Raw genomic sequence first — 27,909 nt, 5'->3', positions numbered from 1 at the left:
GTCTGTTGCCAGCAACAGGCACTGACCGAGCCTTTGCAACCTGGTTACCAGCCCTGTTAGAGCTTATGCTGGGCTGGCAACACCTTGGAGGGCCCTGGCTCCCTCCATGCCACACTGAGGCATTGGAGGAGTGCTCTTCTACCCTAGTGTCCAAGAAACCTGCATAGGCCAATCTTGTTCAAGTCACTTCACCTCTATCTACCTTAGTTTTCACATCTGTAAAATGGGGATAATAGCACCCACCTCCCATCCTTGCCATGAGGATCGAATGAGATAACATATGTAAAGCCCTTTGCAAACTTTAAAGTGCCAAATAATTGCTAGATGTAATAATAACAACTACCTTTTGTATAATACTTTAAGATTTGCAAAGTGCTTTACACATATTAACTCATTTTATCTTCATGATGACCTTGGGAGGTGGGTCCTTCTACTATATACATTTTACAGATGTGAAAACTGAGGCAGGCAGAGGTTAAGTGACTTGCCCAGGGTCACACAGCTAGTAAGTGCCTGGGGGTGGATTTGAACTCAGGTCTTTTGACTCCAAGTCCAGTGTTCTATCCACCTGGGTCAAAGGACTGTAGGCCCACACTGGACAGGTCCAGGGTCTTACCAATGTAACACATTTACCATCTCAGTATCTTGGGTGGGGCACAGAATGAATGCGGTAGACACATAGCTTTCAAAACCCCTTTTCTCCAGATAGGCTATAAAACACCTATTTGATTCCATGGTACTTAGAGAACTGAATTTTGTAATTGAATGGAATGAATAAATGAATGAATGAATAGAATTGAATTCTTAGCTACAAGAAGGGCAGGTTGCCTCATCCTCTGGCAAATATGGGGCAAAATTGAAAATAATATTTTCATTGCCCCAAATTACTGCATATAATATATATTTTTATACACAGCCTTGGTTATTAAAACTTTAAACTGCACTAAGACTTTTGTATACCCTGGATATAAATTTCATGTTTAATATTTCAGAGGATAATGCAGTGGAAAGATCATTGGATTTGAAATCAGAGGACCCAGGTGCAAAGCCTAGCTCTGACGCTTTCCACCTGTATGACCTTTAGTAAATCATTTCATCTTTCTAAAGACTGCTTTCTTCTTCTATAAAATGAAGGGAGTTGGTCTCTAGATGTCTAAGGGTTGTCCTAGTTCTAAAGCTTTGATCTGATTTAATTTTTCTTGGGAGGAGTGGAGGGGGGAAGAGTAAAGTTGCACCATGTGAAGCAATTTGGGAAACAAAGGAATCTGACCCTTGGATTCCTAGTCAGAAGGTGGCTAAGGAAAAAAAGATCACAAATAATACTGCCTTATATTGGTCCAAGGGTGCCAGTCTTTTCCAGGTAGACTGTAAGGCAGGGGCTGCCTCATATGGAAGATTCCTGATTAGCTTTGGGTCAGAAGGGAAGTCCAGAAAGAAGAAATTGGTCTCCATTATTCTGTCAACAAGTACCTACAGGACAGGTTGGAAAATTCAAAAAAGGGATGTTAATTCGGAGTGGTATAGTTATCAAACACCTAAGCAAGGGGTGCAGGATTTGGAGGCAGAAAGACCTGCATTCAAATCTAACCACAATTACTAGATGAGTGATCTTTGACAAGTCTTTTAACCTCTGTCTGCCTCAGTTTCCTCATCTATAAAATAGGGATAAGAATAGCACCTATCTCCCAGAGTTTTTGTGAGGATCAAATGAGATCATTGTAAAGTGCTTTGCAAACCTTCAAATACTATATAAATAAGTATTATTATAAAAATATTATTATTAAAGGGGCCAACTGAAGCACTCACTGAATCATCTGGAAAGGTAAGAGAAGCCAATATGCCCAGTATGCTAGAAACAGGACATTACAAAAACTTTCAGGAATTTCTTTTTTTCCCCCCAAATCTTCTTTGCTGTTTTCTTTTCTGCAATGTATTTTATTATTTTAAACATTTTTATTGATCTTTTGTTTTTTATAATAGCTAGCATTCAAATAACACTTCAATATTTGCAAAGTGCTTTTACACATTATTTCATTTGAGCCTCACAACCACTCTGGGAGGTGGGTACTATTATTATCCCCATTTTACAGATGAGGAAACCAAGGTTGTGGAAGGTTAAATGACTTGCCCAGTGCCACACAGCTGTCTAAGGCATGATTTGAACTAGGTCTGCCTGACTCAAACCCAGCACTCCATTTACTCTGCCACCTAGCTGCTTAATTTGATAATTTGATTAATTTTTAATAACAACTTCTGAGATCCCTTCTGACTCTGAGGTCTTATGCTTTTATGATAACAACGTGAAAATTAATAACAGCCTTAGGGAAACTTATAGATAAAAGAAAGGGAGGGATAGACTCAAAGTTTGCCTCAAGACTCCTAGAGAACTAATTATGATTTCATCATTTTTTCTTTTGAAGAATTCACACTAAGTGACTGCAGGCCAGGTTGTTTATTTGCAAAGATGTCAATTTGTTTAACAGGCAGGTTGTTAGAAACTGATTGTTGTTCTTCCAGAAGGGCTTTGCCCAGCCTAGAGGTGACAGTGAAGAAGATAAAGTGTGCACTTGCTAAAACTTTGTGGAGAGAATGAACATGCATGGTGGTGTTTGGTTTGGGGTGAGGGTGGGGGAACATGGTAGGGTTTCTGCAGTGGGGACTTAAACATAATCCACATTTTGTGGGAGAAACCAAAGATGCGTTCTAATAATTGCAGGCAAGAGGAATTCACAGAATAATCAGAAATCTGTGTCAGGAGTTGGAAGCACATGGTAACTGAGCTTAGCTTTGTAAATATGCAGAAATTCACATAAACTTTCAGAGATGCCAACCAATCAGAGGTGGAGCCAAAGTTAAGTTTAAGGCAGCTAGTGGCACAGCAGAAAAAGCACTAGGCTTGGAGTCAGGAAAACCTGAGTTCAAATCCAGCCACAGACACTTACTGTGTGAAATTACTTATTCAACTTCTCAGTGCTCTAGTTAATTCTAAGACTGTAAGGTGCAAGAAAGTTGCAAACTGCCCTGGTAGAGAAATTCCTCAACTAAGGCTCCTTATACAAATGAAATTACAGGTATAGCCCTGTAACTGTAATTCAGGTTTTTCTGAAGCAAGCCCTATAATTTGGCATCACAATCACTCAAGTTGTAAGCCAATTTTGGGCCCAGGCAAGTTTGTAGCAGAGTTTCAGACAAGACAAATCTCCACTATTGGAGGCTGGTTAGAGATAGCTTTGTAATCAATGGCCCTCTCCACAGCTGTATGAAACAGTCTTCCAGGTACTATGTCTTTTGACTATGAGAACATACAAGGAATGTTCAGAGATCCTGATAAAGCTGGAACCACATTGTCTGAATTGGAAGGAATCTTGGAAGCCAGCTGGTTAAACCCATACCTTAATAAGAATCATCTTTCACAGCACAGGCTCATCTCCTCAGAGTTTGCAGCCTAGAGGATTAGAACATTGGAAGAAAGGAAACAAGAATTTTTATATTAAATGCCTACTATGTGCTAGGCACTGTACTAAATGCTTGGCATATATTTTCTCATTTGATATTTGATCTCATTTGGGAAAGAAAACAAAACATTAACAAATAAAACTATTTATATACCATTATAACCCTTTCCCCCATGATTGCCTTCTTCCAGCTGGGAATGTGTGCTAGGTTTCTATTTTGGACATTTCCTTCCTCTGTGGAGACTTGAGACCTTCCAGTAATTCCTCAAGTTTCATTATCTCAGAAAAAGGAGACAGGAAAGCTTTGTCCTACCTTCAACAACTGGTAATTCCTGGGCAAAACACTCCATGTTCTGAGATCTGTAGTTATGCCAGTCACCAATGGGGCAGCTAGGTGGCGCCATAGTGCACAGAACACCAGGCCTGGAGTCAGGAAGACTCATCTTCAAATCTGGCCTCAGTTACTAGCTGCATGATTCAAGTCATTTCACCCCATTTGCCTCAGTTTCCTCATCTATAAAATGAGATGGAGAAGAAAATAGTAAACCACTCCAATATCTTTGCCAAGAAAATCCCAAATGGGGTCATGAAGAGTGGGACTGAATGTCACCAATCACAAGCTTTGGTCAAAAGGCTATGAGGCAGGTGAAGGTGATTGATTATATGAGGACCCAACCTAGATTTGAGGAGTGACTTCTGAGACTGAGTTACATCAGGGAAGCATTCATATCTGGATGCTTACATAGTTTTGTGAAGGTCTCCTTTCCAATGCTAATTACCCAATAGAGTGCCTAATTTTTAGTGTTTAAGTGGGCAGCTATCTTTTTCCAAGGCAGTTTGGGTACCTTGTACTTCTGCCTGCTCTTCAGACTTTTGAGTAGACCAACATTTTGCCTGTAACAGTTGAGAGTCAAGAACAAATCTCTATGAGGTATAAAGTAAAAGACACCTATTGTCTTTGTGGTCTGTGGGCTATTTTGTTCCTTTCTAGCCATATCTCATAGAGGTGATCCAGTTGGTCACTTCCTTTGTACAAATGTTCCTGAATTGCAAGGAATGAAACTAAGTTGTACTTTGCATGTGTTAACCCATGTATAAAAAACACTACTTGAAAGACCAAAACATTTTATTATATTAGAAATTTTAAAAAGACACATGTCATTGGATATGCCAGTATTTAATGTTTCCTTTTCATAAAGGAGATTCATCATGTACTGTCTTGTTTCCATGAAGTTGCATCAAAAAGGTAGGCTCTGACTGAGGAAATCTGCAGCTTGAAGTTTTAATTCTAATATGATTGTAAAACTGTTTCCTGTTATCTTAAAAAGAAAAAAATCAATGGACAACTCCCAGCTGAGTGCTTTGAAACAGGCTATTTGCTTCAGGAGGTCTGCTTATTTTATATACACACAAATATCTATTATGTTATCAGTGTGGGAAACTCCCAGTATGGGACTTTCCTCTGCAAAGGAGATGAGTTTCAACCTTTCTGACTCAGGTAGGTCCTAGGGAACTGCCTCAACTTCTAAAGGTGACGAGACTTGTCCAGAGTCAAATGGCTAATCAGTGTGAGAGGCTGTAATGAAATCCAGGTCTTTCTGGATCCAAGCCCAGCCCTCTGCCCACTGTACCACCAGGCCTCTTTAGTCTATATAATGCACTTTGAATTGTCTTAAGTTTGGGATCTTCTTCATCTTTGGATAGTTTAAAAAAAAAGTTTCTTGAATTAACTGGATCAACTAAAAATGGATGATATTCATTCCCATGACAGAAACTTGGATGAATTAGAGCAAACTATACAACATGACATGTTTTTCATGTCCCTGTGGAGTGACCTATTTCACTAACTATTATTCCTGTTGCCTACAGGGATAGTCAGTAGATGAACATGGCCCAGGTGTGGGAGGTGAGGCCACTCAAAGCCTGCGGTGCTCATCTCTGAGGATACCTCACTTGAGGAGCCAAAACACCAGTGAGGTGTATGGAACATCCAGCTGTGTAAATCCTGCCTCAGCAGAGATAAGCAGGCTAAGGGTGCTTCAACACTGCTGACAGGAACCAAGAAAGTTTAAAGCTGAGGCCTTGCTAAGGACCCAAGTAAAACATGTAAAGGCATCTTTAAGAGTCAAGTTGAGTTGAGTCGAGTCTACGGCATCAAAAGTTAATTCTATAAAAAGAGATGGAAATTCCTTCCATCCACTAAAGTTTGAGGCTTTAAGTAGTCAAGACTAGAAACAAAGTTCGAAGAAAACAGTGATTTCTACACAACTGCTGAAGAAAGGCCATTGTACCACTAGGGATATCACAGGTTAAGTGGTGCAGTAGTCTTTGGTGAGGGACAAAGAGAGCATATACACAAACCACAAAACACCATTAAAACTCAAAAACAGTATTTCATTAAAAAAAATAATTCAAAACACATGGAATTCAACATTTATTCTTTCTTCTCACTGTCCTCTGGTGCAGGGTCTGTTGAAGGTTCTTCCACTGTTGCACTGTTGCTCTCTGACCCAGTGTTGCTGTCACTGGTCCCTTCTTCTGCCATACTATCTACTCCCTCTTGGCCACTCTCTTTGTCTTCAGGGGTAGATGTTCCTTCTTCACCATTTTGTTGACTTTCTGTAGTTTCCTCTGGGTGTGTCTCTTCTGCAATCAGATATTTTTTCACTGTCAGTCTGAAGGCTAAGATTTACTATCCCTAAATATGCTGACAAGCAGTTCTTGGGGTGAAATGTGGCAAAATTATTATTGTATATTGTTATTAAATGTTAAAGCTGTTCCAAAAGCCTTAAATCAAGAATTCCAGAGAAACAGCCAACCAATACTTGGTCCTTGGCTGTTTCTTGTTAAAAATAAAAGAACAAGGATTTTGGTCTGACAGCTATTAATGCAATTTTCTTCAGTCTTTTTCCGTTAAAACATGAGAATAAAGGTTTAATAGCTTCTATGGAAAACTTGAACCGGGAGACCCCAATCCCCTTTTCGTCAGATCAAAGAGGGATCTAGATCTCAAGTTAATAAGCAGTTATGCTGGCCCAGGTCTCCTCTCTATCAGTTATAAATTCTATGCCTTATACACAGGACACTGTGAAGAGTCTGAATTAACCTGAACTTCCACCCCACCCTGAATTCACTGTCCTTTCACCTTCCCACCACAACCTCAGCTGGATCACCTAGTTCTCCTACCACCCCAAAATAGTCCCAAGTGTTAAAAATATGGCACAATTCATGAATTTGTGTGTCATCTGTCCACAGGGGACATGCTAATCTTTTCAGCATTGTTCTAATTTTAGTATATGAGCTACTGAAGTAAGAACAGATTACCTGGTTCTTATGCTAAATCCCTTTTCTTTCCCTTCTTCCTATGTCACACACTTACCAGACCAAGTTTGTTTTTTCTAGGCTTTGCTCACAAGGAGACTAATATATATTTGGAAATATCAATATAAGGCCATATAATAGTTCAAAGTGTTCACAAAAAAAAACTACACAAGTTAGCTAGGTAGCTCAAAAGTTTACTAATTTCTCTTTAATGATCTTGGGAAAGCAACTTATCTTCTCTAGGTCAGTTCCTCATGTGCAAAATTGGGGGGGAAGGGGGAAGAGAGTGGGTAATGGAGGGTGGATTAGATGGCTTCCAAGGTCCCTTCATATTCTAAATCTATGAACCTATGAACTGGGAGTTTTCTTCTTTTTTTTTAAATCATGCAAAACATTTCCACATTGACCACGTTCCTACCCACCCATCCGGAAAAAAAAAAAAAGAAAAAAAGAAAGGAAAATAATTTGCTTCAATCTGCACTCGAAGTCCATCAGCTGTCTCTCTGGAGGTGAATAGCATTTTTCATCATTAGTCCTTTGGAACTGTGGTGGATCATTGCACTGATCTAAGTCTTTCACAGTTGGCAATTTTTACAATATTGCTGTTACTGTGTACAATGTTCTCGAGTTTTACTCACTTCACTTTGCATCGATTCTTACATCTTCCCAGGTTTTTCTGAAACCATCTCCTCTCATTTCTTATAGCATAGTATTATTCCATCACAATCACATATTACAATTTGTTCAGCCACTCCCCAATTGATGGGCATCCCCTCAATTTCTAATTCTTTGCCACCACAAAAAGAGCTGCTATAAATATTTTTGTACATATGGGTCCTTTTCCTTTTATCTCCTTGGTGTATAGCCCAATATACTGAATGTGGTATTGCTGGATCAAAGGGTATTCAATTTTATAGTCCTTTGGTATAGTTGTAAATGATTCTCCAGAATGGCTTGACTAGTTCAGAGCTTCACCAGCAGTCAACATGTCCCCAATTCCACACAACCCTCTTAACATTTGTTATTTTCCCTGTCAGGTTAGCCAACCTGCTGGGTGTGAGATGGTACCTCAGAGTTGTTTTAATTTGCATTTCTCTAAATTATTAGTGATTTGGAGCATTTTTTCGTGATTATTGATAACTTTGATTTCTTCCTTTGATAACTGTCTGTTCATATCATCTGATCATTTATCAGTTAGAAAATGGCTCTTATTTTTATAAATCTGGTCCCATTCCCTATATAAGAAATGAGACCTTTATCAGAAAAACTAGTTGTGAAATATTTTCCCCTAGTTTCCTGCTTTTCTTCTAATTATGGCTGCACTGGTTTTATCTGTGCAAAAACCTTTTAATTTTATTATAATCAAAACTATCCATATCATATACCCATTTTGACCTTAATTTGGTATATAGTGTGAAATGCTGGTCTATGCCTAATTTCTATCAGACTACTGTCCAGTTTTCCCAGTAGTTTTTGTCAAATAGTGAGTTCTTACTCCAATAGCTGGGATCTTTGAATAAACACTAGGTTATTGCGCTCATTTCCTTCTGTATATTGTGTACCTAATCCATTCCACAGATCAATCACTCTATTTCTTATACAGTAACAGATTGTTTTGTAATACAGTTTGAGATCTAGTATTGATAAGCCCTCTTTCCTTTGTATCACCCCCCCCCCCCCATTCCCCTGATATCTTTGACCTTCCTGTTTCTCCAGGTGAATTTATTTTTTCCTAGCTCTATCCTTTGGTAATCTGATTGGTATTACACTGAATAAGTAAATTAATTTAGGTAGTATTGTCATTTTTATTATAATAGCTAGGCCTACCCATGATCAATTAATATTCTTCAATTATTTTGATCTGTCTTTGTTTGTGTGGAGAATGTTTTGTAATTGTTGACCTAGAGTCCTCTGAGAATCCTTGGCCCTGCCATGATTCTGCATGCCTCTGGAGCCCCATTCTTAAGGTTTCCTGCTTGGCTGTGGCCCAATGTAAGATTGGTCCCTCATCCTATGCTCAAGTTAGTCATCTGAGTCTCTCTCTTCTTTTTTATATTTGTACCTTTAAACCAAACCAAACTAAACAAAAAACAAGCTGCTGGGATTAGGAGCCAGCATTTTTCCCATTATCCTGATAGAACAACACTTTATTCCCCCTCAGTTTCAGGGGGCATAATAGGTCATCAATGTGCTAATGATTCTATTTTTCATTCCCCAGGAGATATTCCAGCTTAATGGATTTCTCCCAAGTGACCAAATAGGTAGAATATAAATCCTCAGTCCCAATAACCTACTAAGGTTTGGAACTGGTCCCCTTTTCCTGGGAGAGCGATGTGTCTCTCAAATGACCCCAGAAGTAATTTTACATATAAAAAGATCCCATAAATCTGAAGGCTCACAAATATTTTTAAATCTTTACTGCTTCCACTAATGGGCTGGAAAAAAAATCTTTTATAAATAAGCAAGAGCTTATTTACAAATGATGAAATGAAACAAAGGACTGTATGTTTTGTCTAGTGGTAAAATCTGATGAAAACAAGATTCTGATTGTCAAGCTCTACTTTAACCACAAGATGTGCTTTGCTCTCCAAATTTACCAAGATCAAAAATATGTTCATGCTAAACAGTAAGAGACATAGATAATTAAACTTTTAATTTTACTATCTGAAGTGTTAATCTACTAAATTAAGTTTTTACAAGGACAATATTTACTTTTCACATGTGAAATGAGGACATAAAATATCTGAATATGAAGCCTGGGGGTTTAAAGGATGCCTCTCCTACTCTGAATTAAGGTTTGGGAGAGGAGTGGGATATCTGGTTGCTTCTCTGAATATTTTCAGACTGATCCTGCCTGTACATTGGAGAGGACTGGTAGCAGGTACTAGGTGGTAAAGGTTTAAGGGAACTAGAAAATTTTAAAATGGACTCTGTCAAACAGTGTGGAACAGTGAAATCAGCACTGGCTTTGGAGTCAGATGGCCTGGGCTCCAATCCCACCTTAGAGTATTGTCATCTTTGGCAAGTCATAATCTCTGGGCTTTAGTTTCCTAATCTATAAAATGAGAGAATTGGACTAGATGGCTTCTGAGGTCCCTTCCAGTACCAGACCTGTGAATTCTACAAAATTTTACAAGTTTTCCAGGGGATACCTGTCATTATATACAAGAAAACGGCAATTATTTTCTGATAATTTCTGAAGAAAGAAGAGGAGTTCAGTTTGTTTGAAAGCCTTTACTTAGAACTAGATTTTTAATCTGTTACGGCCTCTCTGGATAATTGTATAAAGGGAAAGGTTAAACACCATATCCCACAGCCCACACTTGGAGGAGTATGCTTTGCCCTCACTTCACAGGGCTTTAGACAGTGTCACAAGGACAGACGTTACTACCTGTCTCCATCGGAGTGCTTTCCTCTTCCTTCTTCTCATCACCTTTGCTGGCTGTCTGGTCATCATCAGCGGTGGCGGCAGCAGCAGCGGCGGTGGCGGCAGCAGTGGCAGCGGCACTAACACCGCTCTGACTGCGCTCTGCCTGCTCCATTGCTTCTTTCTCTCGTTCCTCCTGCCGTTTGCGTGCTTGTTCCTCTGCCTGGGCAATTTCAGCTGCTATTTTTTCCATGTCCACCTCCACTTTTAAGCTACACAACTACAAGTCAGAAGGAAAAACACAGCCATCTTAGCAAAGTTTCACTTTAAACAAGTAAATGTGGCTTAAAAATGGATTTATAAATATACACAAAATGTCATATTGCATGCCTACAAGAAGGTGTGAATCTAGGCCTTCTGCGAGATAAATCATCACTGTTTCTAGTTATCTGTCATTTATTTCTCAGTGAGACAAAGAAAGCCATGAAAATTAATGGTTCCAAAAGTTCTCTCACAACTGTTATTACAAAGCAGTCAGTAATATAATGAAAATACAGGAGTGAGTAGAAGACTTCAATTTCTCATCCTGAGTTACTAAAATCTAGGTTTACTAGTCATTATGAGAAGTCACATGTGAATCACATCTGATGAGACTTCATACTTATGCATACTGTTTGACAGTTTTACTATAATATATAAATATATTTAAACTAAATTCTAATTTTGTCATAAATGAGCAGTTATAAATTGGTGTTAAGTCACTCCTCTTTCAAAAGGGGATAAAAACTATAGTAAAATTAATTTGGAGAGGGGCAGCACTGTGTAGTAAAGAGCTGAGCTCAGAATCAGAAAGACTTGAGTTCAAGTCCTACTTGTAACTCACAATGGCTGTATGACCATGTCAAGTCACTTAACCTCTCAGTGTGCCAAGCAACTCTAATACAACCATAGGTTGCAGAACATTTGCTGCCAACCTTTGTTGGGAGTTTTTCTCAAAGGGATTTCCCTATGCCAACGAAATCAAAAGTTGGTTCCAAAAATAATAAAGAAAAAAATTTCCTATCACAAATAGAATTAATATATTAAACTGTTACCCTCTTGAGTTCATTATTAAATGAATCTGTGCTTTCTAAGAACTTCCTCTTCTTCTCCTGGTGACGTTCTTCTATTTGTAAGAGTTCAGCTTCTAATTTTCTCTGTAAGACACAAGATCCAGGCTACGAGTGTTTTATAACAGCCAGACAAGTTTTTCCTTTTGTTCCTATCCCCTTCAATACAAAACTCTGATTATAAAAACACAGCTTGCTTTTTCCAATGGTTCCCCCTCCCCCCCTTTTAAAATGGCATGGCATTAAAGAAAAGTTTTGAGTTTTTCACTTCATTCTTTTATGATATATCACGTCTAGATAATATTTTTAATATACTGAACTCAGGAAAGGGAAGTGAATGTTGAGTCCGTGTGGTATAGCGGAAAGTGTAAGACTAGAATAAGGACCTGGGTTTAGATCCTGCCTTTGATACTATCAAGCTATGTAACTCTGGACATATAACCCAACTGCCTCAGCTCCAGTTTTCTCATCTGCAAAATGGGGATAATAACAGCACATACTTCACAGGGTTATTGAGAAAAAAGATGAAGCACTTTGCAGAGCTTAAAGAGCTTTATAAATGTCAGTTATTACTAATGTTGTTATTCAATAGAATTGCAAGTTAACTTGTTATTAACTCTCAAACTCTTCAATAATTTCTTTAAAGTAAAACACATTAAAAAAAATACCAGAGTTGGCAGGTATCTAAGTTAATCTTTATTTTTAAAATTGACAAATTCCCATTACAAGGTATCATACTACAATTTAAAATGATGTATCATTATGCAGTAAATCTCAAGGGAAGACCTCACCCTTAATCTCTTCCCAAACTCAAGAGAGGTTAAACTGAATATACAGGCATTCAACATGTGTTTTCATGCACAGGACAAAATCAGGTCACCTACTGCACAGCTTTACCCAACAAGTGACAAATATTTTCTGAATAAGCAGTCTTTACCTGATGGACCATTAAGGACTGAACCTGTCGTTTGAGAACCTGCATTCTGGCTGTGGTAACGACTGAACGAACATCTGGCACCACACTTTCACTTAATATTTCACTGATTAGACGGTGGTTTCTCTGGAAACGGGCAGTGGCTGTGTGCTTCATTGAAAAACCATCATCATAGTCTGTAATAAACAATATGTTTGTGAAAATGCTACCCACAGCCACAAACATGGAACAGTATTTGCAAGGTCAACAATTAATTGCCCAGCTACCAATTGCGCTGGGCTTATCCAAGAATGCTACAGCACAAAGCCATGCAGAGGCCACTCTGATGTTAAACACAGGCTAGGACATGCAGAAATCACGGGTCATGGTGAGAAGTTTCCCACAAACTCTTAAATGATAATCAATACCAGAGAAAGAGCTGGCTGAAGTGCAACGGGAGACAGAAGTCATATCTTTTTTGGTCTTGAGGCTGCTCAAAGCACTGAATGAGTTTGTGTTTCACTCTTGGAAGTGATTTAAGAATTTAAGAGTAGGTAAGTTATTTTGAAGTTAACATAGTGGAGCCTTTCTTTATTTCTAGAACTTACTGCACTATAAATGTCTATTTATAAAATTAAAATATAATTTATTGTTTGGCTTCCAGAACTCCTGGGAAGGGCTAACTTCAAACACTACCCTGCATTCAATGCCTTTTTCTTTTTAATTCAAGTCAAGACCAATCATAGGAAAAAAGAAAGTGCCTGTGCTGGGGGGTCCTCCAGCTTTCTTCGTCCTTTACAAAAATTCAGGAAGAAAATCCTGGTCACAAATTGAGAAATTTATCAGGTATTCTGGAGACAAAGAATATGAAAAACTAGAAATAGCAGCAACTGTACTATTTTTTAGCACACAAAGGGAAGTGGTAATGAAAGGCCCTGAAGGATTATGCTTAACATTCAAGATCTCCTATTACTTAGCTAAAAAAGCCCATCCCTTTTACCATCTGGATCCTCTGCAGGTTGGATGCTCATATAAGGTTCTCCTTTCTCCATTCGGGACTGTCTCTGCCGACTTTCCTCCTCTAATGCAGCTTCAGCTCGACTTTTTGCATTGATGTAAGCAAGGTATGCAGGTGAATTATGATAGGCCTTCATAGATTCATTATACTCTATCTGCAATTTGACAGAATTGGTTTTTCACATTTGTGGTTAAAATATCCAAATGGTCTGTTCTGTGCTCTTACCCTACTCCCTGACACATTACCTTTTCTGCTTCGTATTCATTCAAATATTCTTGTTTCTCTTCATCAGTAAGGTCTCGCCACATCCCACCAATAATTTTGCCAATCTCCCATAACTTTAAGTCAGGATTGGAAGCCTTTACTTGGTCCCAAACCTTAAAAAGAAAACATCCACATTTTTAATATTGGCTAAAAGGACATGTGGGCTTTCGAATAGTCTTGGTTTTAAAAAAAAAAGACATATAAGCCAACATTTAAAACCATTATTAAGGTTTGAAATTACACTTAAAAGAAGAAACAAAGATTCCACTTCTTGATATTTTGTACCCACCTTTCTACTGTATCTCATATAGGGCATCAGAGGCTTATCTGGTGGCTTTGGGGGTTTGGGAATTGTAATGCCAGAGGAAGCCTGTAAAAAAAAAAAAAAGAACTGGATAATCAGTTGCAAATAGTAGCATATGGCAACCTGGAAATAGACATACATAAAAAAAGTATTTTGTCTACTTGTCCACTGATACTAGATTCAGTTTTCTCCACTGAAACATATCTTCACAAAGGCATTACCAGAAAACCAAGGAAATGTCTCTGAAGGTACACTGCTTTGTCAGCTTTAATACTAAAACTAAAAAGGTGGTAAGGAGAAAAGACAAAGCAGCATGAAATGATGTAGACATCAGAAATATGGAAATGACTTACAGTTGAAACACCAACTGGCATTCTATGTCCTTTAATTTACAAACATTTGGTTCCTACGACATACAGTCAACACTTGATTATCTGCACCAAACCCTGAGCCTCCTCAGAACTTACCAGACATACCTAGTCTGCTGATAGGCTGCTTTGTCCTTGTTTTATAACCACCAGCATAGTACCTAGACTTAGTAGAATTCCAACTTCAAAACCAACCAACAACCCCCCCACCCCCCCCACAAAACAAAAAACCAAACTGACTCCAGACCAAATCAACAACCAAAATACCCAAACCTTTACTTACCAACCTTAGAAACTGGTTACCTTTCAATCCTCAGTTTTATACTTGGTTTAAATAAAATCAATGGCATAAGTACAGGGTGGGGGGAAAATGACTATATAGTAATTCATTCGAAAAAGCTCTGGGGGCTTTACCAGCTTAAAAAAAGTCAACAATGTGACAAGCCAAAACCCTGGGATCTTGGGTTGCCTTAAGGCAAAGAGTGTTTAGAACAAGATAGATCCCAATTCTATCGCTTGTACTGTTCTGAATATTTTGTTTGATGCCAGGAGACATTTTAAGAAGGAGACTGAGGCAGTGAAGATCAAAGTTAAGTAGGATGGGAAAACCATTTTATACAAGGATATGCTAAAAGAGTTGGATGTGTTTAGCCTGAACAGAAGAACATTTGAGTGGGACATGATAGCAATCTTCAAGTATTTGAGGGGCTAAACTAGTTAATAAGATATAGAATAAAGTTCACCTCTTTCTCTCTAGTGAATAGGGAAAAAAATTATAGGTAAGGGGGAACTAAAGGACACAGGGTTCTAAGGTATTTGGAGACTGAAAGCTATGTCAACTATAAAAAGCTCCATATCACACAAAAGTGATTTTCATGTAAATTATAGAGAAGAGGAAAACAGAGGGATAGAAAAGGGATTTAGGGGAAAGAAGAAATAAAGGGGAAGGGAGGGAAGAAAAGAAAGAAAAAGAAAGCAAAGTAAGGGGAGAGGGAGAGCTAAGTAGAGGATTCTCACCACATGATTAATAACTGTGTTAGATGGCTGATGACCTCAGGTCCAAGAAGTTATTTTGGGGCCCTTGTCCTTGGAGGCATCTAGGTGGCCCAGTTGATAGAACACTGGCCTTGGAGTCGGGAAGATCTAAACTCAGATCTCACCTCAGACACTTACTAGCTTTGTTGCTCTAGACAAGTCATTTAACTTCTGCTGGCCTCAGTGCCCTGAACTATAAAATGATGCTAATAATAGCACCTACCTCCTAGGGTTGCTGTGAGGATTGCATGAGGTATTTGTAAAGCAAACAGTGATTGACAAATAGTAGCTGCTTAATAAATTTTCACTCCCTCCCTCCCCTTCTCTGAATGTCTAAGGTTTCAAGAACTCCCCATAACAATGAGAAATATTAAAATGGCAGGAATGGAGGAGTGAAGTCAGGCTCCAACATATGAATATACTACATTTTAAATGTGTAATTTGTAAAATTCATTTGTAAGTTTGGTATGCTGAACGCATTTTCTTTTAAAAACAAAGTTATAAGTAAGGGAATATATAGACTATACAACACAGACCATATCTCTGGTTCTTGTTTTCAACGATTGCTTCACATGAGGTTAACTGGATAACAATACATTCCAACTGAATTGAAAGGGGGTGGAAGGAGTCTCTTAGCCTGCAGCGTTTTAATCTGTAACATCTCTTGAACAATACACACACTTCTTTTTTCTGATATTGCTATTGCTCTGGTGTAGGACCACATCACCTCAAGATGGGACTGGTACAATAAATAGCCTACTGGTTGGTCTCCCTGCCTCTAGCCTTACCCCACTCTAGCTCACCTGTTCAGTCGTCAAATTAATCTTCCTAAAATGCAAATCTGAATCCCTCACCCCTGCCATTCAATAAACTCTAGTACCTCACCATCATGTCCAGGATCAAATATAAAACTCTGTTTGGCATTCAAAGCCCTAAACAACCTGCTCCCCCACCCCCCTTCAGTCCTATTATACCTTAACACTATCCCGTCTCCCTCTTCCCCACTCGCCTCAGTGATACTGACCTCCTAGCTGTCCCTTGAACAAGATACTCCACCTCCAGACTCTGAGCATTTCCATTAGCTACTCCCCATGCTTGGAATGCTCTCATTCATCTGTCCCCTGGCTTTCCTCAAGTATAAGCTAAAACCTCATCTTCTATGAGAAACCTTTGTTCCTGATTCCCCATGTCAGTCCTGTTAATCCCTTCCCTCTGCTGATTATCTCCAATTTATCCTGTCAATCATCTTGTTTGTATATAGTTATTTGCACCTTGTCTCTGCCATTAGACTGTGAACTCCTTGTGGGCAGAGACTCTGTCATTGCCTTTGTATTTCCAGTGTTTAAGTAAAATCCCTGGTACATAGTAGACGCTTAAGAAATGCTAGTTGACTGACTGCAGCTCTGGCAGCAGCTATTATCTGAATATAATGGGAACAAGTAGAGTACAAGTAAACTGACATAACCCATATTGCACTCAAATTATGAAAATCTTACCCTAAGTTGTAAAGCAAACTGGCAACTTTTGGGCCTATCACCAGAGTGGGGCATCTAAAAAGATATCTACACATTTCTAAAAACTATTACTCAAAGAAGGGTATCTTTATTTAAAAAAGAAAAAAATTGGAAGTTGCTTTTTTGCAATTTTGTGCCATGTGATTCTAAAACACTTCCGGGGCAAAAATCCTCAAGTTCCAGTAAATAAGAATGTTATTCCAAGCAATAAAACCACTACACTCATAATTCTACATTGCTTGGGTTCCAGAGAAGGAAATAAGAGAATAGACAGGTAGAAAGACAACCTTAACATTCCCATATTTCTAAGCTTTTAGAAAGAAATCAGAAACACTTTTAAAGATAAAATTGTGGTAGTTTTTGTCCACATAAGGATCTAGAGGATTGACTATTTTTTCTTAAGGAAGATTGCACTAGTGATCTTTTTTTCCTAATAGATTTTTACCCATTTCCCGAGTCATATTTTCAAAACATTAGCACACAGGAAGTTTTCCCTACTTATAACTGGCTAATTTGCATAAAATATGGTAAAACCCCATTACTAAGAACTCTTAGGAAACAAGTTATTCTTGATAGCTATTTTCTGGCTGGCTCAGGGTTTACCCCATCAACAGTATTTTAACACCTTTTATGCTTTCAAGCCTCTTAACTATTCTGGATGAAAATATTTAGGTAATTTTTAGATACACCCACCGAAACAGAAGATACTTTTTCTTGACGACTTTAGATGGTATATTGTGATACAATGATAATCTCAGGGCCCTTTGTGGTAGGTATGGCTGAAAGCTGGGCTGTAATTGTTCCTCTCTCATCTTTTCTAATTTTTTTTCTAATCTTGGAAACCAGATAATCAACTTTAGTAGAACTACAGGTAAAGTGAGACTAAAATAGATCCTGAAGGAAGTCATGTAGCCCCATCCCCGTAGCAAAATGCCTGAGCTTTAATATGAGGACCTTAGGACATCTATTTTTCTTGCTCACAGAGATCCTTTTCGTAATATTTTTTTGGGTAATCTTTGGTTTTCAGATGTTTAGAATAGGTGAGGTATTTATTATTTTAAAACTGTATGTGTATGTGTTACTGCTCTAAAACTGATAAGATGAAATTTCTGTGACACTTTGTATTAAAACACCTTGATCCAAGCTATGAATTATTTTGACTTCACAATTCTTTGTGAAGAGCTGATTGCTATCATAAGAATTAAAAAAAAAGTTTCACCAGTGCCTGTAGAAATGTAGTATTTGTTTAGTCTATAGATTGAAAAAGAAGGGAAACAAGGTCACAAGGTTTTAACATAGACTGAGGGGAGCTCACAGAAAGAGATGAAACAAATGACCTTGCTCAATCATACCTTCCATTTTATCAAGGAAGAACTAAGATCCATAGAAGTAACTTGTAACTTGCTCAAAGACACAGAGCTTCTTAGGAATAGAACAAAGATTGGAGTCCACATTTCCTGACTCTGAACTTAACCTCAGGGCTCTTTCCACTGCCCTGCATCATTTCTTAGGGATCTCTTGCATTGATTTGTTATCTTCAAATCTTAAATGGATTTTTCAGATTAAAATATGAAAATAAAGCTTTGAGCATAGAGACAAATTTTTTTTCTAGGTTGTTTCTGGTTCTGGCATACAGCAGGCACTTAAAACATGCTTGCTGACTTACAAATGGAAATTTAGAAGGAGATTCTCAAGTATAGGTGGGCAATCAAGAAGGTGGTTTTAAAATTCCTAAGTGAACAATATTAGAAATGAGTTAACTTAAAAAAAAGAAAAAAGAAAAGAAATGGGTTAACTAAAAGAATACTGAATTAAAGTGTCAGAAACCAAGGACTAAAGTCCCATTTCTGTTTTTTACTAGTCATAACACCCTGGGCAGATGAAATAACTTCTTCAGTCCTCAGTTTCCTTATCCAGACAATGAAGTATTTGTATCACCTGTCTCACAGAGTTGTTTTATCAAATAAGAATACAAGCCTATGTCAAAGACTCTATTTATATGTTTTCGGAGGTCAGTTCACACACACAAGCATAAATAGTTTTGAGTTTCAAGTCCTGCCTCCCATTATATGATCATTTGCATCAAGCCCAAAGGGTCCTCTCTAAAGGGCTTTTTCTACTTTTATGGGGTCCTTTGAGAAGAACTATGTTTTCTTTTGGCTTTCGGCACTACAGTATGGTAGAAAAAGTACCGGCATTGGAGTTGGGAGACCTAGGTTCTAAGGCCGGCTCTGTCACTAACTAGCCTGTGTTTGTAGGCAAGTTAATTTGTCTGGGCCTCAGTTCTCATCTTACCTTCTATTATTCTAATATAGTCTGACAAATACTAACAACATAGACGATAAAGGTGAACATATTTATGCTACTTCAGGATCTTTCCACTGTCACTTTTTTCCTTTTGGTCTGAAGGCTCTCAACTTTTAACAACTGTGCCTTTATGGTTCCTATAACACCCAACAGATGTGCCCAAAGTTATGAAAAAGTACTCAAGCAGGTGAACATAATGGGTGAAAATTATTCTAAAAAAATCTTTTAGTTAGATTCCAGTGAGGGTAAAAAACAAAGAAATACAAAATTCATACAGGACTGAACCTATTAAGGGTTCAGAGATAACAGCAGAGATAGTGTTAAATACTTGTAGAGTATTTAGATCACCAATTTTAAAGAGTTGAGAGCTAAGAACCAAGAGAACAGATGCCCCAGAGTTCATGTCCACAATGTTTGAAGCTGCCCAACTGAAATTAATAGCTTGATTTAAAAGGTTGCTCAGTGCAAGGCCCTATTAAAGCTTAGTTAGTTAATACCTAAATCTCTCATCCACAGGGAAAAATATAAAGAAAGCAACTAAAAAAGAACCCAAAGAACCACAAATTCCTAAACTCAACCATTTACATACCAGCCCACCCTAGAGTCAGCATTCACTCCAAATGCTCTGTTCTAAGATATCAATCACCAGGACGGAGTAGAGGAAAAGGGACTAGAGCCAGGACAGCAGTTGTCCAGCTCTTCCTGATGTAATCTTCAGTGTTCCCTTATTACTCGGTGGACAATGAGTTCACATGTCAGACACACTCACTTTTAAGTACAATATGCATTTCAAAGTAAAAAGAAATTATTTTGAGATTACAGACACCAACAGTACTGATAATCAAGAGCTGACTGTAGAACATGGTATTAAATTGATTATTCCATTGAATTTGCTGCTTGCATAACTTTCTGCCAGTATTTTGAATTAACTAATATAGATTGTGTTTTTTCCCCTTAATTAAATATATACATATTATCAATCTTTCATAGTCTTGCCATTTCAGTTATGCACCCAGGCTTAGGAAAACAAAAATGTACATAAAAGTTGTATGCATTAAGGAATGCATACACACATGCACACACTTAGCATTCTCTTCTAAAATACCATGAAATAGGCATGGCACATAAAACTTGATATGCTTGTGAAGTACAAATCATGTAGAAACAATGAAAAATCTGAGACGAGAGGAACCTATCAAGCCAAGTAATGAACTTAGCAAGATAGACACAAATTTTGATAATACCAAGCTTCTGCTCACAGTTTACTACAGGGTGAGAGGGTTTCTTTTATGGTTACCATAATCCATTTTACTCCTAAAGTTAGAAAATAATTCAACAGTAACAGCCATTCAATGAATAAGTTTTAATTAACATTATACTTAAGTATTTGGAAATAATTTGGCTTTTTGATCTCTTCTTAAATAATTTATAAGTTTAAGGTAAGGTACTTTTGCTTCTTTAATAACTAAATTTACTTGTATGGGACCAGCCTCATATTGAATTTAATGCCATCAAATCCTTTAATAACATACTAAAGTTTCATTTAAATTAAATAGCACAAGAAGTTTTGAAACATCTATTTCTTACATTCCGTTTTCTCCCTACCCTGGAAATGGATGTTCATATTTGTTCATCAAATTTTGACCTGAAAGATTTACTTCCTTTTACACAGCAGAGGCGACATCAAAAGCTTTATCTTTTCAAATGAAGAGAAGTAGGTTTGCTTCCTTTTGGTGGCTGCTTAGGGATCTGTTATTAAACCCAATGAACAAATGAACTGCCAGTATAATGCAGTGGGACCTGAAACCTCAAGTTTCTGGCAGACCAGGACAATGCTCACTATCCCTTACCTAGCCTACTCAATGGGTTGCATTCTTAATTAGAAAACTAGCTCTTTAATCTCTAAAACATCAGACGAAATTTATATACCTCTCTAGCTTAAAAGGAGATGTTTAATCTACAAAAATTTATGGTTTTTTCTACTTTCAGTAAGTGAGTTCAGTATTTAGGCTTCCTCCTACTGATCAAGTAGAACAAGTTATTCTTTTGCTGCAAGTATTTTTTTTCCCCACAACTCCATTTTGGGGGAATGTAAAATATTACAATGGAAGTGCACAAAATATTGGAAAAAGCAAAGTTAATTTTGTAGTCAATTTTTTAAAATGGCTGTATCCATGATTTGGAAGGACCTAATTGAAGCCATTTCTGGTCAATTCCAGGTGTCTGCTGGATGCTGTAATAGTTGATTCTCCTACCGTGACCCGGCTGTTGGTGCCCGGGTTCCCTCCCAGCCTGTAGTTGTTGTAGGCCAGATGACTGTATGGATTGTATCCCACAAACCCTGGTGTGCTGGGCATTTGCTGATGGAAACAAATGAGACAAAAACACGAATGAGAAATGAGCTCAAACGAGGAAAACACAGAAATGAAAAATGATCTGCATATGGCATGCAAAAGCAACCTAAACTTAAACAAGCAAATGATGGGTTGCAGTCTGGTTGGCTTTTTCAATACAGAAACAACTCCAATAGAAACCTGCTTGCAGGTTTGTTTTTCTTTTGGCAGATAAAGCATTTAGGTTTTACTACAGATTCAGAATTACTTTATAATCAACTAAAATGGGCATGGGTCTAAAAATGACAAAGACATACATTCTAATTTAGGCTATTAAATGGCAGAAGTCAGGGATATATGGTATTTTGAGACAAGAGGCCTGGAAACATGATACACCAGAGTCCAGGAACATTTTACATACAAGACAGCACACTGTTAAGCATTATGTGGACACCACCAATGATGTCATCTACCAAACACACAAATAAAAACAAGCAATGGATCTGCTTTTAAGATATATATATGTATATATATAAAATATAATTGCATGTAAATATGAGAAATGACAAGCACCTTCTTAACTAAGACCGGGGGTTCCCAAATACAGGGGAACATACCTTGTGGAATTCAATGGATGTCAAACACATGATTTAAAAACAAAGACTTGTAAGAAATGCATGGATTTTGTTTAAACTTTCTTTTTGGGCTACATCCTATTCTTAAAAAAAAAAGTCGTCACTTTTATAAGCTCCTTTTTCTTCTTCCACTTCCTCTTCTTTGATGCGTCTTCTAGAGTTCAGTCTTGAACACTTCCTGAATTTTGTCTCAAAGTGTACTACTTCTTTAATCAATCCCTACATAATAGTCTTTAGTTTTTCTATTCCTACTTAGTTCTTTGGTAGCACTAGACATTTTAAGATTTTTGCAGCAGAAACGTTGTGTTTTGTTAGTACAGTGAAATGGGATCTTAAATGGCCCTAAGTTCTTTACACACAGGAGCCTCATCTGATTGCTATCAGTTAATATAAATATGTCCAATGTTCATGAGAATCACAACAAAGATGCATAAAGAGAATGCAACAGAGAAAACTAAAAGTAGTAAATTCTTTTCTTATGAAACTCAAAACCAAAACAAGCTAACGACAACCATTTCATCTGAACATTTGGTTCACAAGTTTAGCCTTGTATAATGTAGACACCCAATTCATAAACTCACCTTGATTCAACTGTTATTAGTGCAAAATATAAACAAGTTTCAAAATAACCTGTTGTGACCCAACCTGAGTGTCTAAATACAGTGTACAAAGAAATACTGAATTGAAATATTAGGAGAAGTAGCAGTTGACCAACTCCTAGTCTTTCCTATTATGGAAGACGCAAAAAACAATTTATTGAGTCACAGCCCAGAAGAAATGCAAATGTTAGCGATGAGGTGCATTTATTCTGAGTAGTACAGTTTGGTGGGAGAACAGAAGAAAGTGAGGGAAAAGAGCCATTAATTTGACATCAATATGTTAAGTTATCAGAATTCTTGCCAATCAGTATCTAAGGCAACATTATGATGATACAACAATGTAAAACTTTGTCAAGACAGGCAGAAATGCAGTTTTGTATTTTAGCAATAGAAAAAACATGTGATTTCTCAGTTGCTGAATTTTAAAGTGAAACATTTAGAACTACATATAAGAAAATTTGAGTTTTTATCTAAACACTGGCTAAAAGTGACTATTTCTATCAACAAGATACTTCCAATAGGTTACAAAAATAATGGGAATTATTATAAGAAAATAACATAAGAAAAAACAAAACCAAGGGAACTACAGAACTAAAATGAGAAGCTGAAATGTTATAGACCATATCAATTTCAAAACTAAAGTACATTTAGATTGTAAACATTTGTTCAATTTCATCTGCATTGTGCGTAATACAGTACCATAGAGATAGCTTGTTAATAAATGTTTTTTGATTTAAGGGGAGGGAAATATACTCCACAGACCCCTCAGAGCCATTTGTCTGTAAGACACAGAAACATTCACATTTGTGACTGCTTAAGACTTGTGTAAGTTGGCCTATTTGAAAGCATGCAATACGATTTTTAAATTATTTTAAAAGGATCTCACTACATAGAGGACAAAAAAATTGCTAATAAATGTAAATAAAACATAGGTAAGCTGAAGCAATTACCATAGTGACTTTCTGATGGAGGAAAGGCACATTAGTAGTAACACATAAAGAATCTACTATTAGTGCAATGCAAAAGCTCAAAATAATCTGATATATGGGCATAGAGGTTTTATGTACATGGGTTTGTGATACAGTGAACTAACTCAATGTTTCTTAAACTCCAAAGAATCAGGTCTATTGAGGTCTGAAGTGCTAACTGTTCAAAAACAGATTTGCAGACTGGGCAATTACTTTCATGTTGACCAGGGAAGGGTCTCATATGCATTGGGCCAGATCTTGCTGAATAAATAAGTTACTCCATTGTAACTGTGACTATCTCTCAGATCAGTAAGGTATTATTTAATGAAATGTAACAATGCTATTAATCTAATATAATATGGCCCATCTGTAACACAGTACTTCCCTAAACAGCATGAAATGAAAAGGTTTAGCAAGTGTTTGAGGGTTGTTATTAAACTAGGGATTTCACTATTCTAAAAATGCCTACGTGACTTTTTTTTTTAAAAAAAGAATTATGGACAGAAGGGAATAAGCAACAACCAGCTGAAGGCAAATTTTTTTTTAGTGCAGAAAATGGAATGTTCTAATGGGTAAAACCCAATAGTTTTTTCATTTAATAAAATGATGAATGGGATTAACCTAGATGACCTCTAAGGACTCTTTAAGCTTAAAATTCTATGATTTCTTTTTAAATGATGACTATTGCCAAGATAAAAGAGATGAAATTACAATTATGATTATCACAGGGTCTTTACTTTTTCTCAGTACAAGAAAAACTCACCATCAGGAATTTATTTTGCAATTGAGAGATCACTGTATCTTGGCAGTTTATTCTTTTAAAATTTCAGGGTTAGTTCAAGGCAAGATGTGAAGAGATTTTAAATATTTAGTAGGAAATACTATTTTTACATGAAATGTTTTCATTCTGGTTGCTGTATTACTGAGTGATTGCTACTGGAAGACATCTGGGTTTTTGTAGCAAGGCCAGACTTGGCTATTACATTAACAAGAAAATTAAAACTTACTGTTGCAGGAGCTGGGGTGGGAGGTGGGGCATAAGATGGTCTTTCTGTTTGAAAGAAAATAAATAACTTCTTGTAAACAACGGAGATATAACACTAAGCAACAAAACTACCAATGGCCCTGTTTTGAAGAAAAATTTGAGAAAGAATATTTTGGAATTCCCATTTGCTAGGGCATTAGTCCCTTATTCACATAGTTTGATAAATAGAAAAAATGAAACTTACTTGACATTTTGGAAGATTAAGCTCTCAGTCCCTTAACAATGAACTTGGGACACTAAAAAAAACAACAAAACAACAAAGAAAATCAAAAGTATGCATGAGAGAATGTTTTCCTAAGCAGTCAAAGAATATGATAAATAAAATAGTGTTTCTGGGTAAAACAATTCCAAATTTTTCCTTTTTTCCTTTTTTTTTTTAAAATCCTATAAGAATATGACTTGGAAGCTTATTTTCCAGAATTAAAATGACTATTCCAAATTATTGGGGGAAAATAACAGTGACTGGACTAGTACAATATTTTTTAAAAGTTTATTCTGAAATTCTATGAAATTACTGAGCTATTCTCATTTCAAGAAATATCTGCTGATAACGTAAGCAAATGTAAAGATGTTCCTTTTAAAAATTAATAGTAGAAAGAACATAGCTAATCAGCAGTTGCTTTATATTTAGTACCCTGGAAACTGCTCTTTGTTACTATTTTGAAACTGGGTAAAGAGTACGAATTTCTACTCTTAAGGGAAAACTACAACTAATCAAAAAGAGAAGCAGCTATGCTACATAAGAGCTATGGATCTGAAATCAAAGGTCTTAGGTTTTAAATCACAAATCTGTGCTATGACTTTGGGAAAATCACTTAACCCTCTCTGGGCCTCAATTTTCTCATCTGCAAAAGGAGGTGATCAGACTTGATCAAGAGTTCTCAACCTGGAGTTCATAAAATTGTTTTAAAAAATACTTTGACACATGTATTTCAATGGAATTGGTTTCCTTTGCTTCCTTGTAATCTTATGCATTTTGTTTAAAAAAATACTGTTCTGGGAAGGCTTTACCACACTGCCAAAGGGGTCCATGACAGACAAAAAGTTTTAAGAATCTTTGAATTAGATGATCTCTAAAGTTCCTTGCAAGACTAAATCCTATGATCCTGTATATTTGTTTTAATTAACTGTAAGTTTCACAGAAATAATAGTATTTCATTTTATTATATTCCTGAGATTGGACAAAGGATTTATGAGCATAAAGTAACTAAACGCTTTGGGCATCACAGTACAATGGACAGAGCACTGTCTCTAGAGTCAGAGAACCAGGTTTGTAATTCCACATCTGACTATTTATTTACCTGTGTAACCTTTCCCATCTGTAAAATGATAGGGGTGGGGTGAGGGGTAGGGGGAGGAGATTGGATTAGATGGCCTCTAGGGTCCTTTCCAGTTCTAGACTTATAAGTTATGATTGTGTTTATCTTAAAAAGAAATATCTCATTCTAAGTACATATAAATGGGAAAGCTAAAAAAAAAAATTAGAAAAATGACAAAGTTAAGGATCCCTTTAGTAAAGGCCCTAACCATTACAGGATAACTTTCACCCAGCATCACACCCAGTGACTGCAATGTGGAATGAATGCATCAGACAAAGATGATTTGGGGGGGCATGTATCACCTCAACAAGGGGGTGGGACCATGTCTACAACGGGATTGGAATTCCTGGTGGATCTAGCCTCAGTTACTCTAGGGAATTTCCCCATTTTTAAGGAAGAGGAGCATGCAGATGTTATGGAGCTCTGGCTATGGAGTATTCCTTTACTTAACGCCCTCAGTCAAGCCGTCACCTTCGAGCCTGCTTGGCCAGACTCCGGCCGCACTTCTGGGAAGAGGAGTGGAAGAACCGGGTGGCTCCCAGGGGATGGGAGTTAGACTTCGTCCCTCCCACCCAGGCCTCCACATTTAAATTCTTAGTTAGGAGACCGACACGGATAGAGTGGCTCCTCTGGGACAGCGGCCTAGACAAAGAGCTCCGGTTTCCCCGTCCCCGGCCGGCGGGCTGCCGGGACCTCAACAGGCTCCAGAGGCTACTGCAGCTGGGGCCGCCCTAGGCCTCACTCCCTCCCACCAGGCCTCACAGCCGCCCGCGCCGCCCAGCTTGATCCCAGGCTCGGGGTAGAGGCAGGGGCGCCGCGGGGCTTTCACCCCCGGCTCTGTGGCCCCGTCTTGCTTCACTTACCCGGACTCTGGAGAAAGGCCGCCGCTCCGGCTCCTCTTCCTTTGTCCCGCGCAGGCCCCGCCCCCTCGCGCCGCGCCGCCGCTTTTGCGGTCGCACTTTCGACACACGGTTGGACTCGGAACTTGAGCCAGCGGCGGCTCCTGGGAGGAAGGAAGGGCACGAAGCCGCGGCATTGCCGGGTGAAGAAGTATCTGGCACCGAGTTCGTCTCTCTTTTCCCTTAGAGTTTCTCGAATTCCGGAGTTTTTCTAAAGGGGCGCAGATTCGCCACAGGCGCGAGAATGGGAGGGGCGGGGAGGAAGACGACAGCTCATAGATAGGAAGAGGCCCAGTTGGAAGCGTAAACGCAGCCGCTCCTGGAGGCGTGGCCAGCGCGAGGAGGCGTTGAGTGCGTGGCGAATGAGGCACCTCGTGGCCCAGAGCGCGCGCTCGCACAGCCTCTCAGTCTCGAGCTGGGGGAGGGGGCGAGACTCACCGTGGCGTAAGAATGTGGGCGTGCGTGTACACTTATGCATGCGTGCGCGTCACCCTAGCTCAGCGAGTTTTGCAGCGGGACGGTGAGGTGAGGACTGCTCACTCGTTCTCTGCGCTGAGCGCAGTGTTAGCCACTTACCTCTCTGTGTCCTAGCCAAAATGTATGTCAGCAGCAAATAAACTCTTGAACTAGCGGGGCATGAAGGAGGGGTGACCCGCACTGGAGGGTGGGGTTAGGACTTTTAGGATTCAGAGCTGGGAGAGATTTGAAGGATAAAACATACAGGCATCATCCATTTGTTTTACAGGGGGGGAAACATGTCTAGAGAAGTTAGCCGACTTGCCCAAGGTCATACAGGTAGTAAATAGCAGAAGCTAGAGGCATCTCCAAATCCATGGTTCTTTTAGGGGACCCACCTGCCTTGTTATCCCTGCATCCTAGCATTTCTGTATACTGTGACAGCTGAGCTGCAGACTTACGCTCCCAAATCTAGTTCTTTTACACCTACCATGGGCTTCAAAGCCATCTTTCAGGGAAAAAAAAGGGGAGGAGATTGTCTCAAAGAGGACAGCTTGCATCCTGGGGCTGAGGGGAAAGGAGGTGGTTGCCAGGCAACTAGTCTAGCTTGTTTCCATAGTAACCTGCTAATTGCCTATGAGCAGTTCAGATCATAGACTGGGAAAGTTAAGAGTTGCGAA

General features: G+C 38.3%; 1 protein-coding gene and 1 non-coding gene across 2 annotated transcripts; both read right to left on the bottom strand.

The window, feature by feature from the left end:
- Nucleotides 1-5,828: 5,828 nt before the first annotated feature.
- On the bottom strand, nucleotides 5,829-26,808 carry SMARCE1 (SWI/SNF related, matrix associated, actin dependent regulator of chromatin, subfamily e, member 1). Its single transcript, XM_027872865.1, has 11 exons — nucleotides 26,738-26,808; nucleotides 24,740-24,791; nucleotides 24,518-24,561; nucleotides 21,231-21,335; nucleotides 13,737-13,817; nucleotides 13,429-13,560; nucleotides 13,166-13,337; nucleotides 12,190-12,362; nucleotides 11,238-11,339; nucleotides 10,168-10,423; nucleotides 5,829-6,101 (listed from the first exon to the last, which is right to left on the bottom strand). Exons 2-11 carry the CDS (start codon nucleotides 24,744-24,746, stop codon nucleotides 5,890-5,892), a joined length of 1,284 nt encoding a protein of 427 aa, XP_027728666.1. The 5' UTR covers nucleotides 24,747-24,791; nucleotides 26,738-26,808; the 3' UTR covers nucleotides 5,829-5,889.
- LOC114051213 lies at nucleotides 6,666-6,772 on the bottom strand. The gene has a single exon (XR_003570129.1). It is a non-coding gene; the product is annotated as a U6 spliceosomal RNA (small nuclear RNA).
- Nucleotides 26,809-27,909: the final 1,101 nt, after the last annotated feature.

The sequence above is a fragment of the Vombatus ursinus genome, unplaced genomic scaffold, assembly GCF_900497805.2.
Source record: "Vombatus ursinus unplaced genomic scaffold, bare-nosed wombat genome assembly UNPS02014801.1, whole genome shotgun sequence".
In the NCBI taxonomy this organism is placed as follows: domain Eukaryota; kingdom Metazoa; phylum Chordata; class Mammalia; order Diprotodontia; family Vombatidae; genus Vombatus; species Vombatus ursinus.
The sequence above is the reverse complement of the archived record's forward strand: the minus strand, read 5'-3'. Positions and strand labels throughout refer to the sequence as shown.

Coding starts and splice junctions, on each gene's coding strand:
- SMARCE1 (XM_027872865.1), bottom strand. Junction 13,818..21,230: donor GCACCAACAGCCGGGTCACG/GTAGGAGAATCA, acceptor TTTTTTTTACAG/GCTTCCTCTGGCATTACAAT. Junction 13,338..13,428: donor ATGAATACGAAGCAGAAAAG/GTAATGTGTCAG, acceptor GTCAAATTGCAG/ATAGAGTATAATGAATCTAT.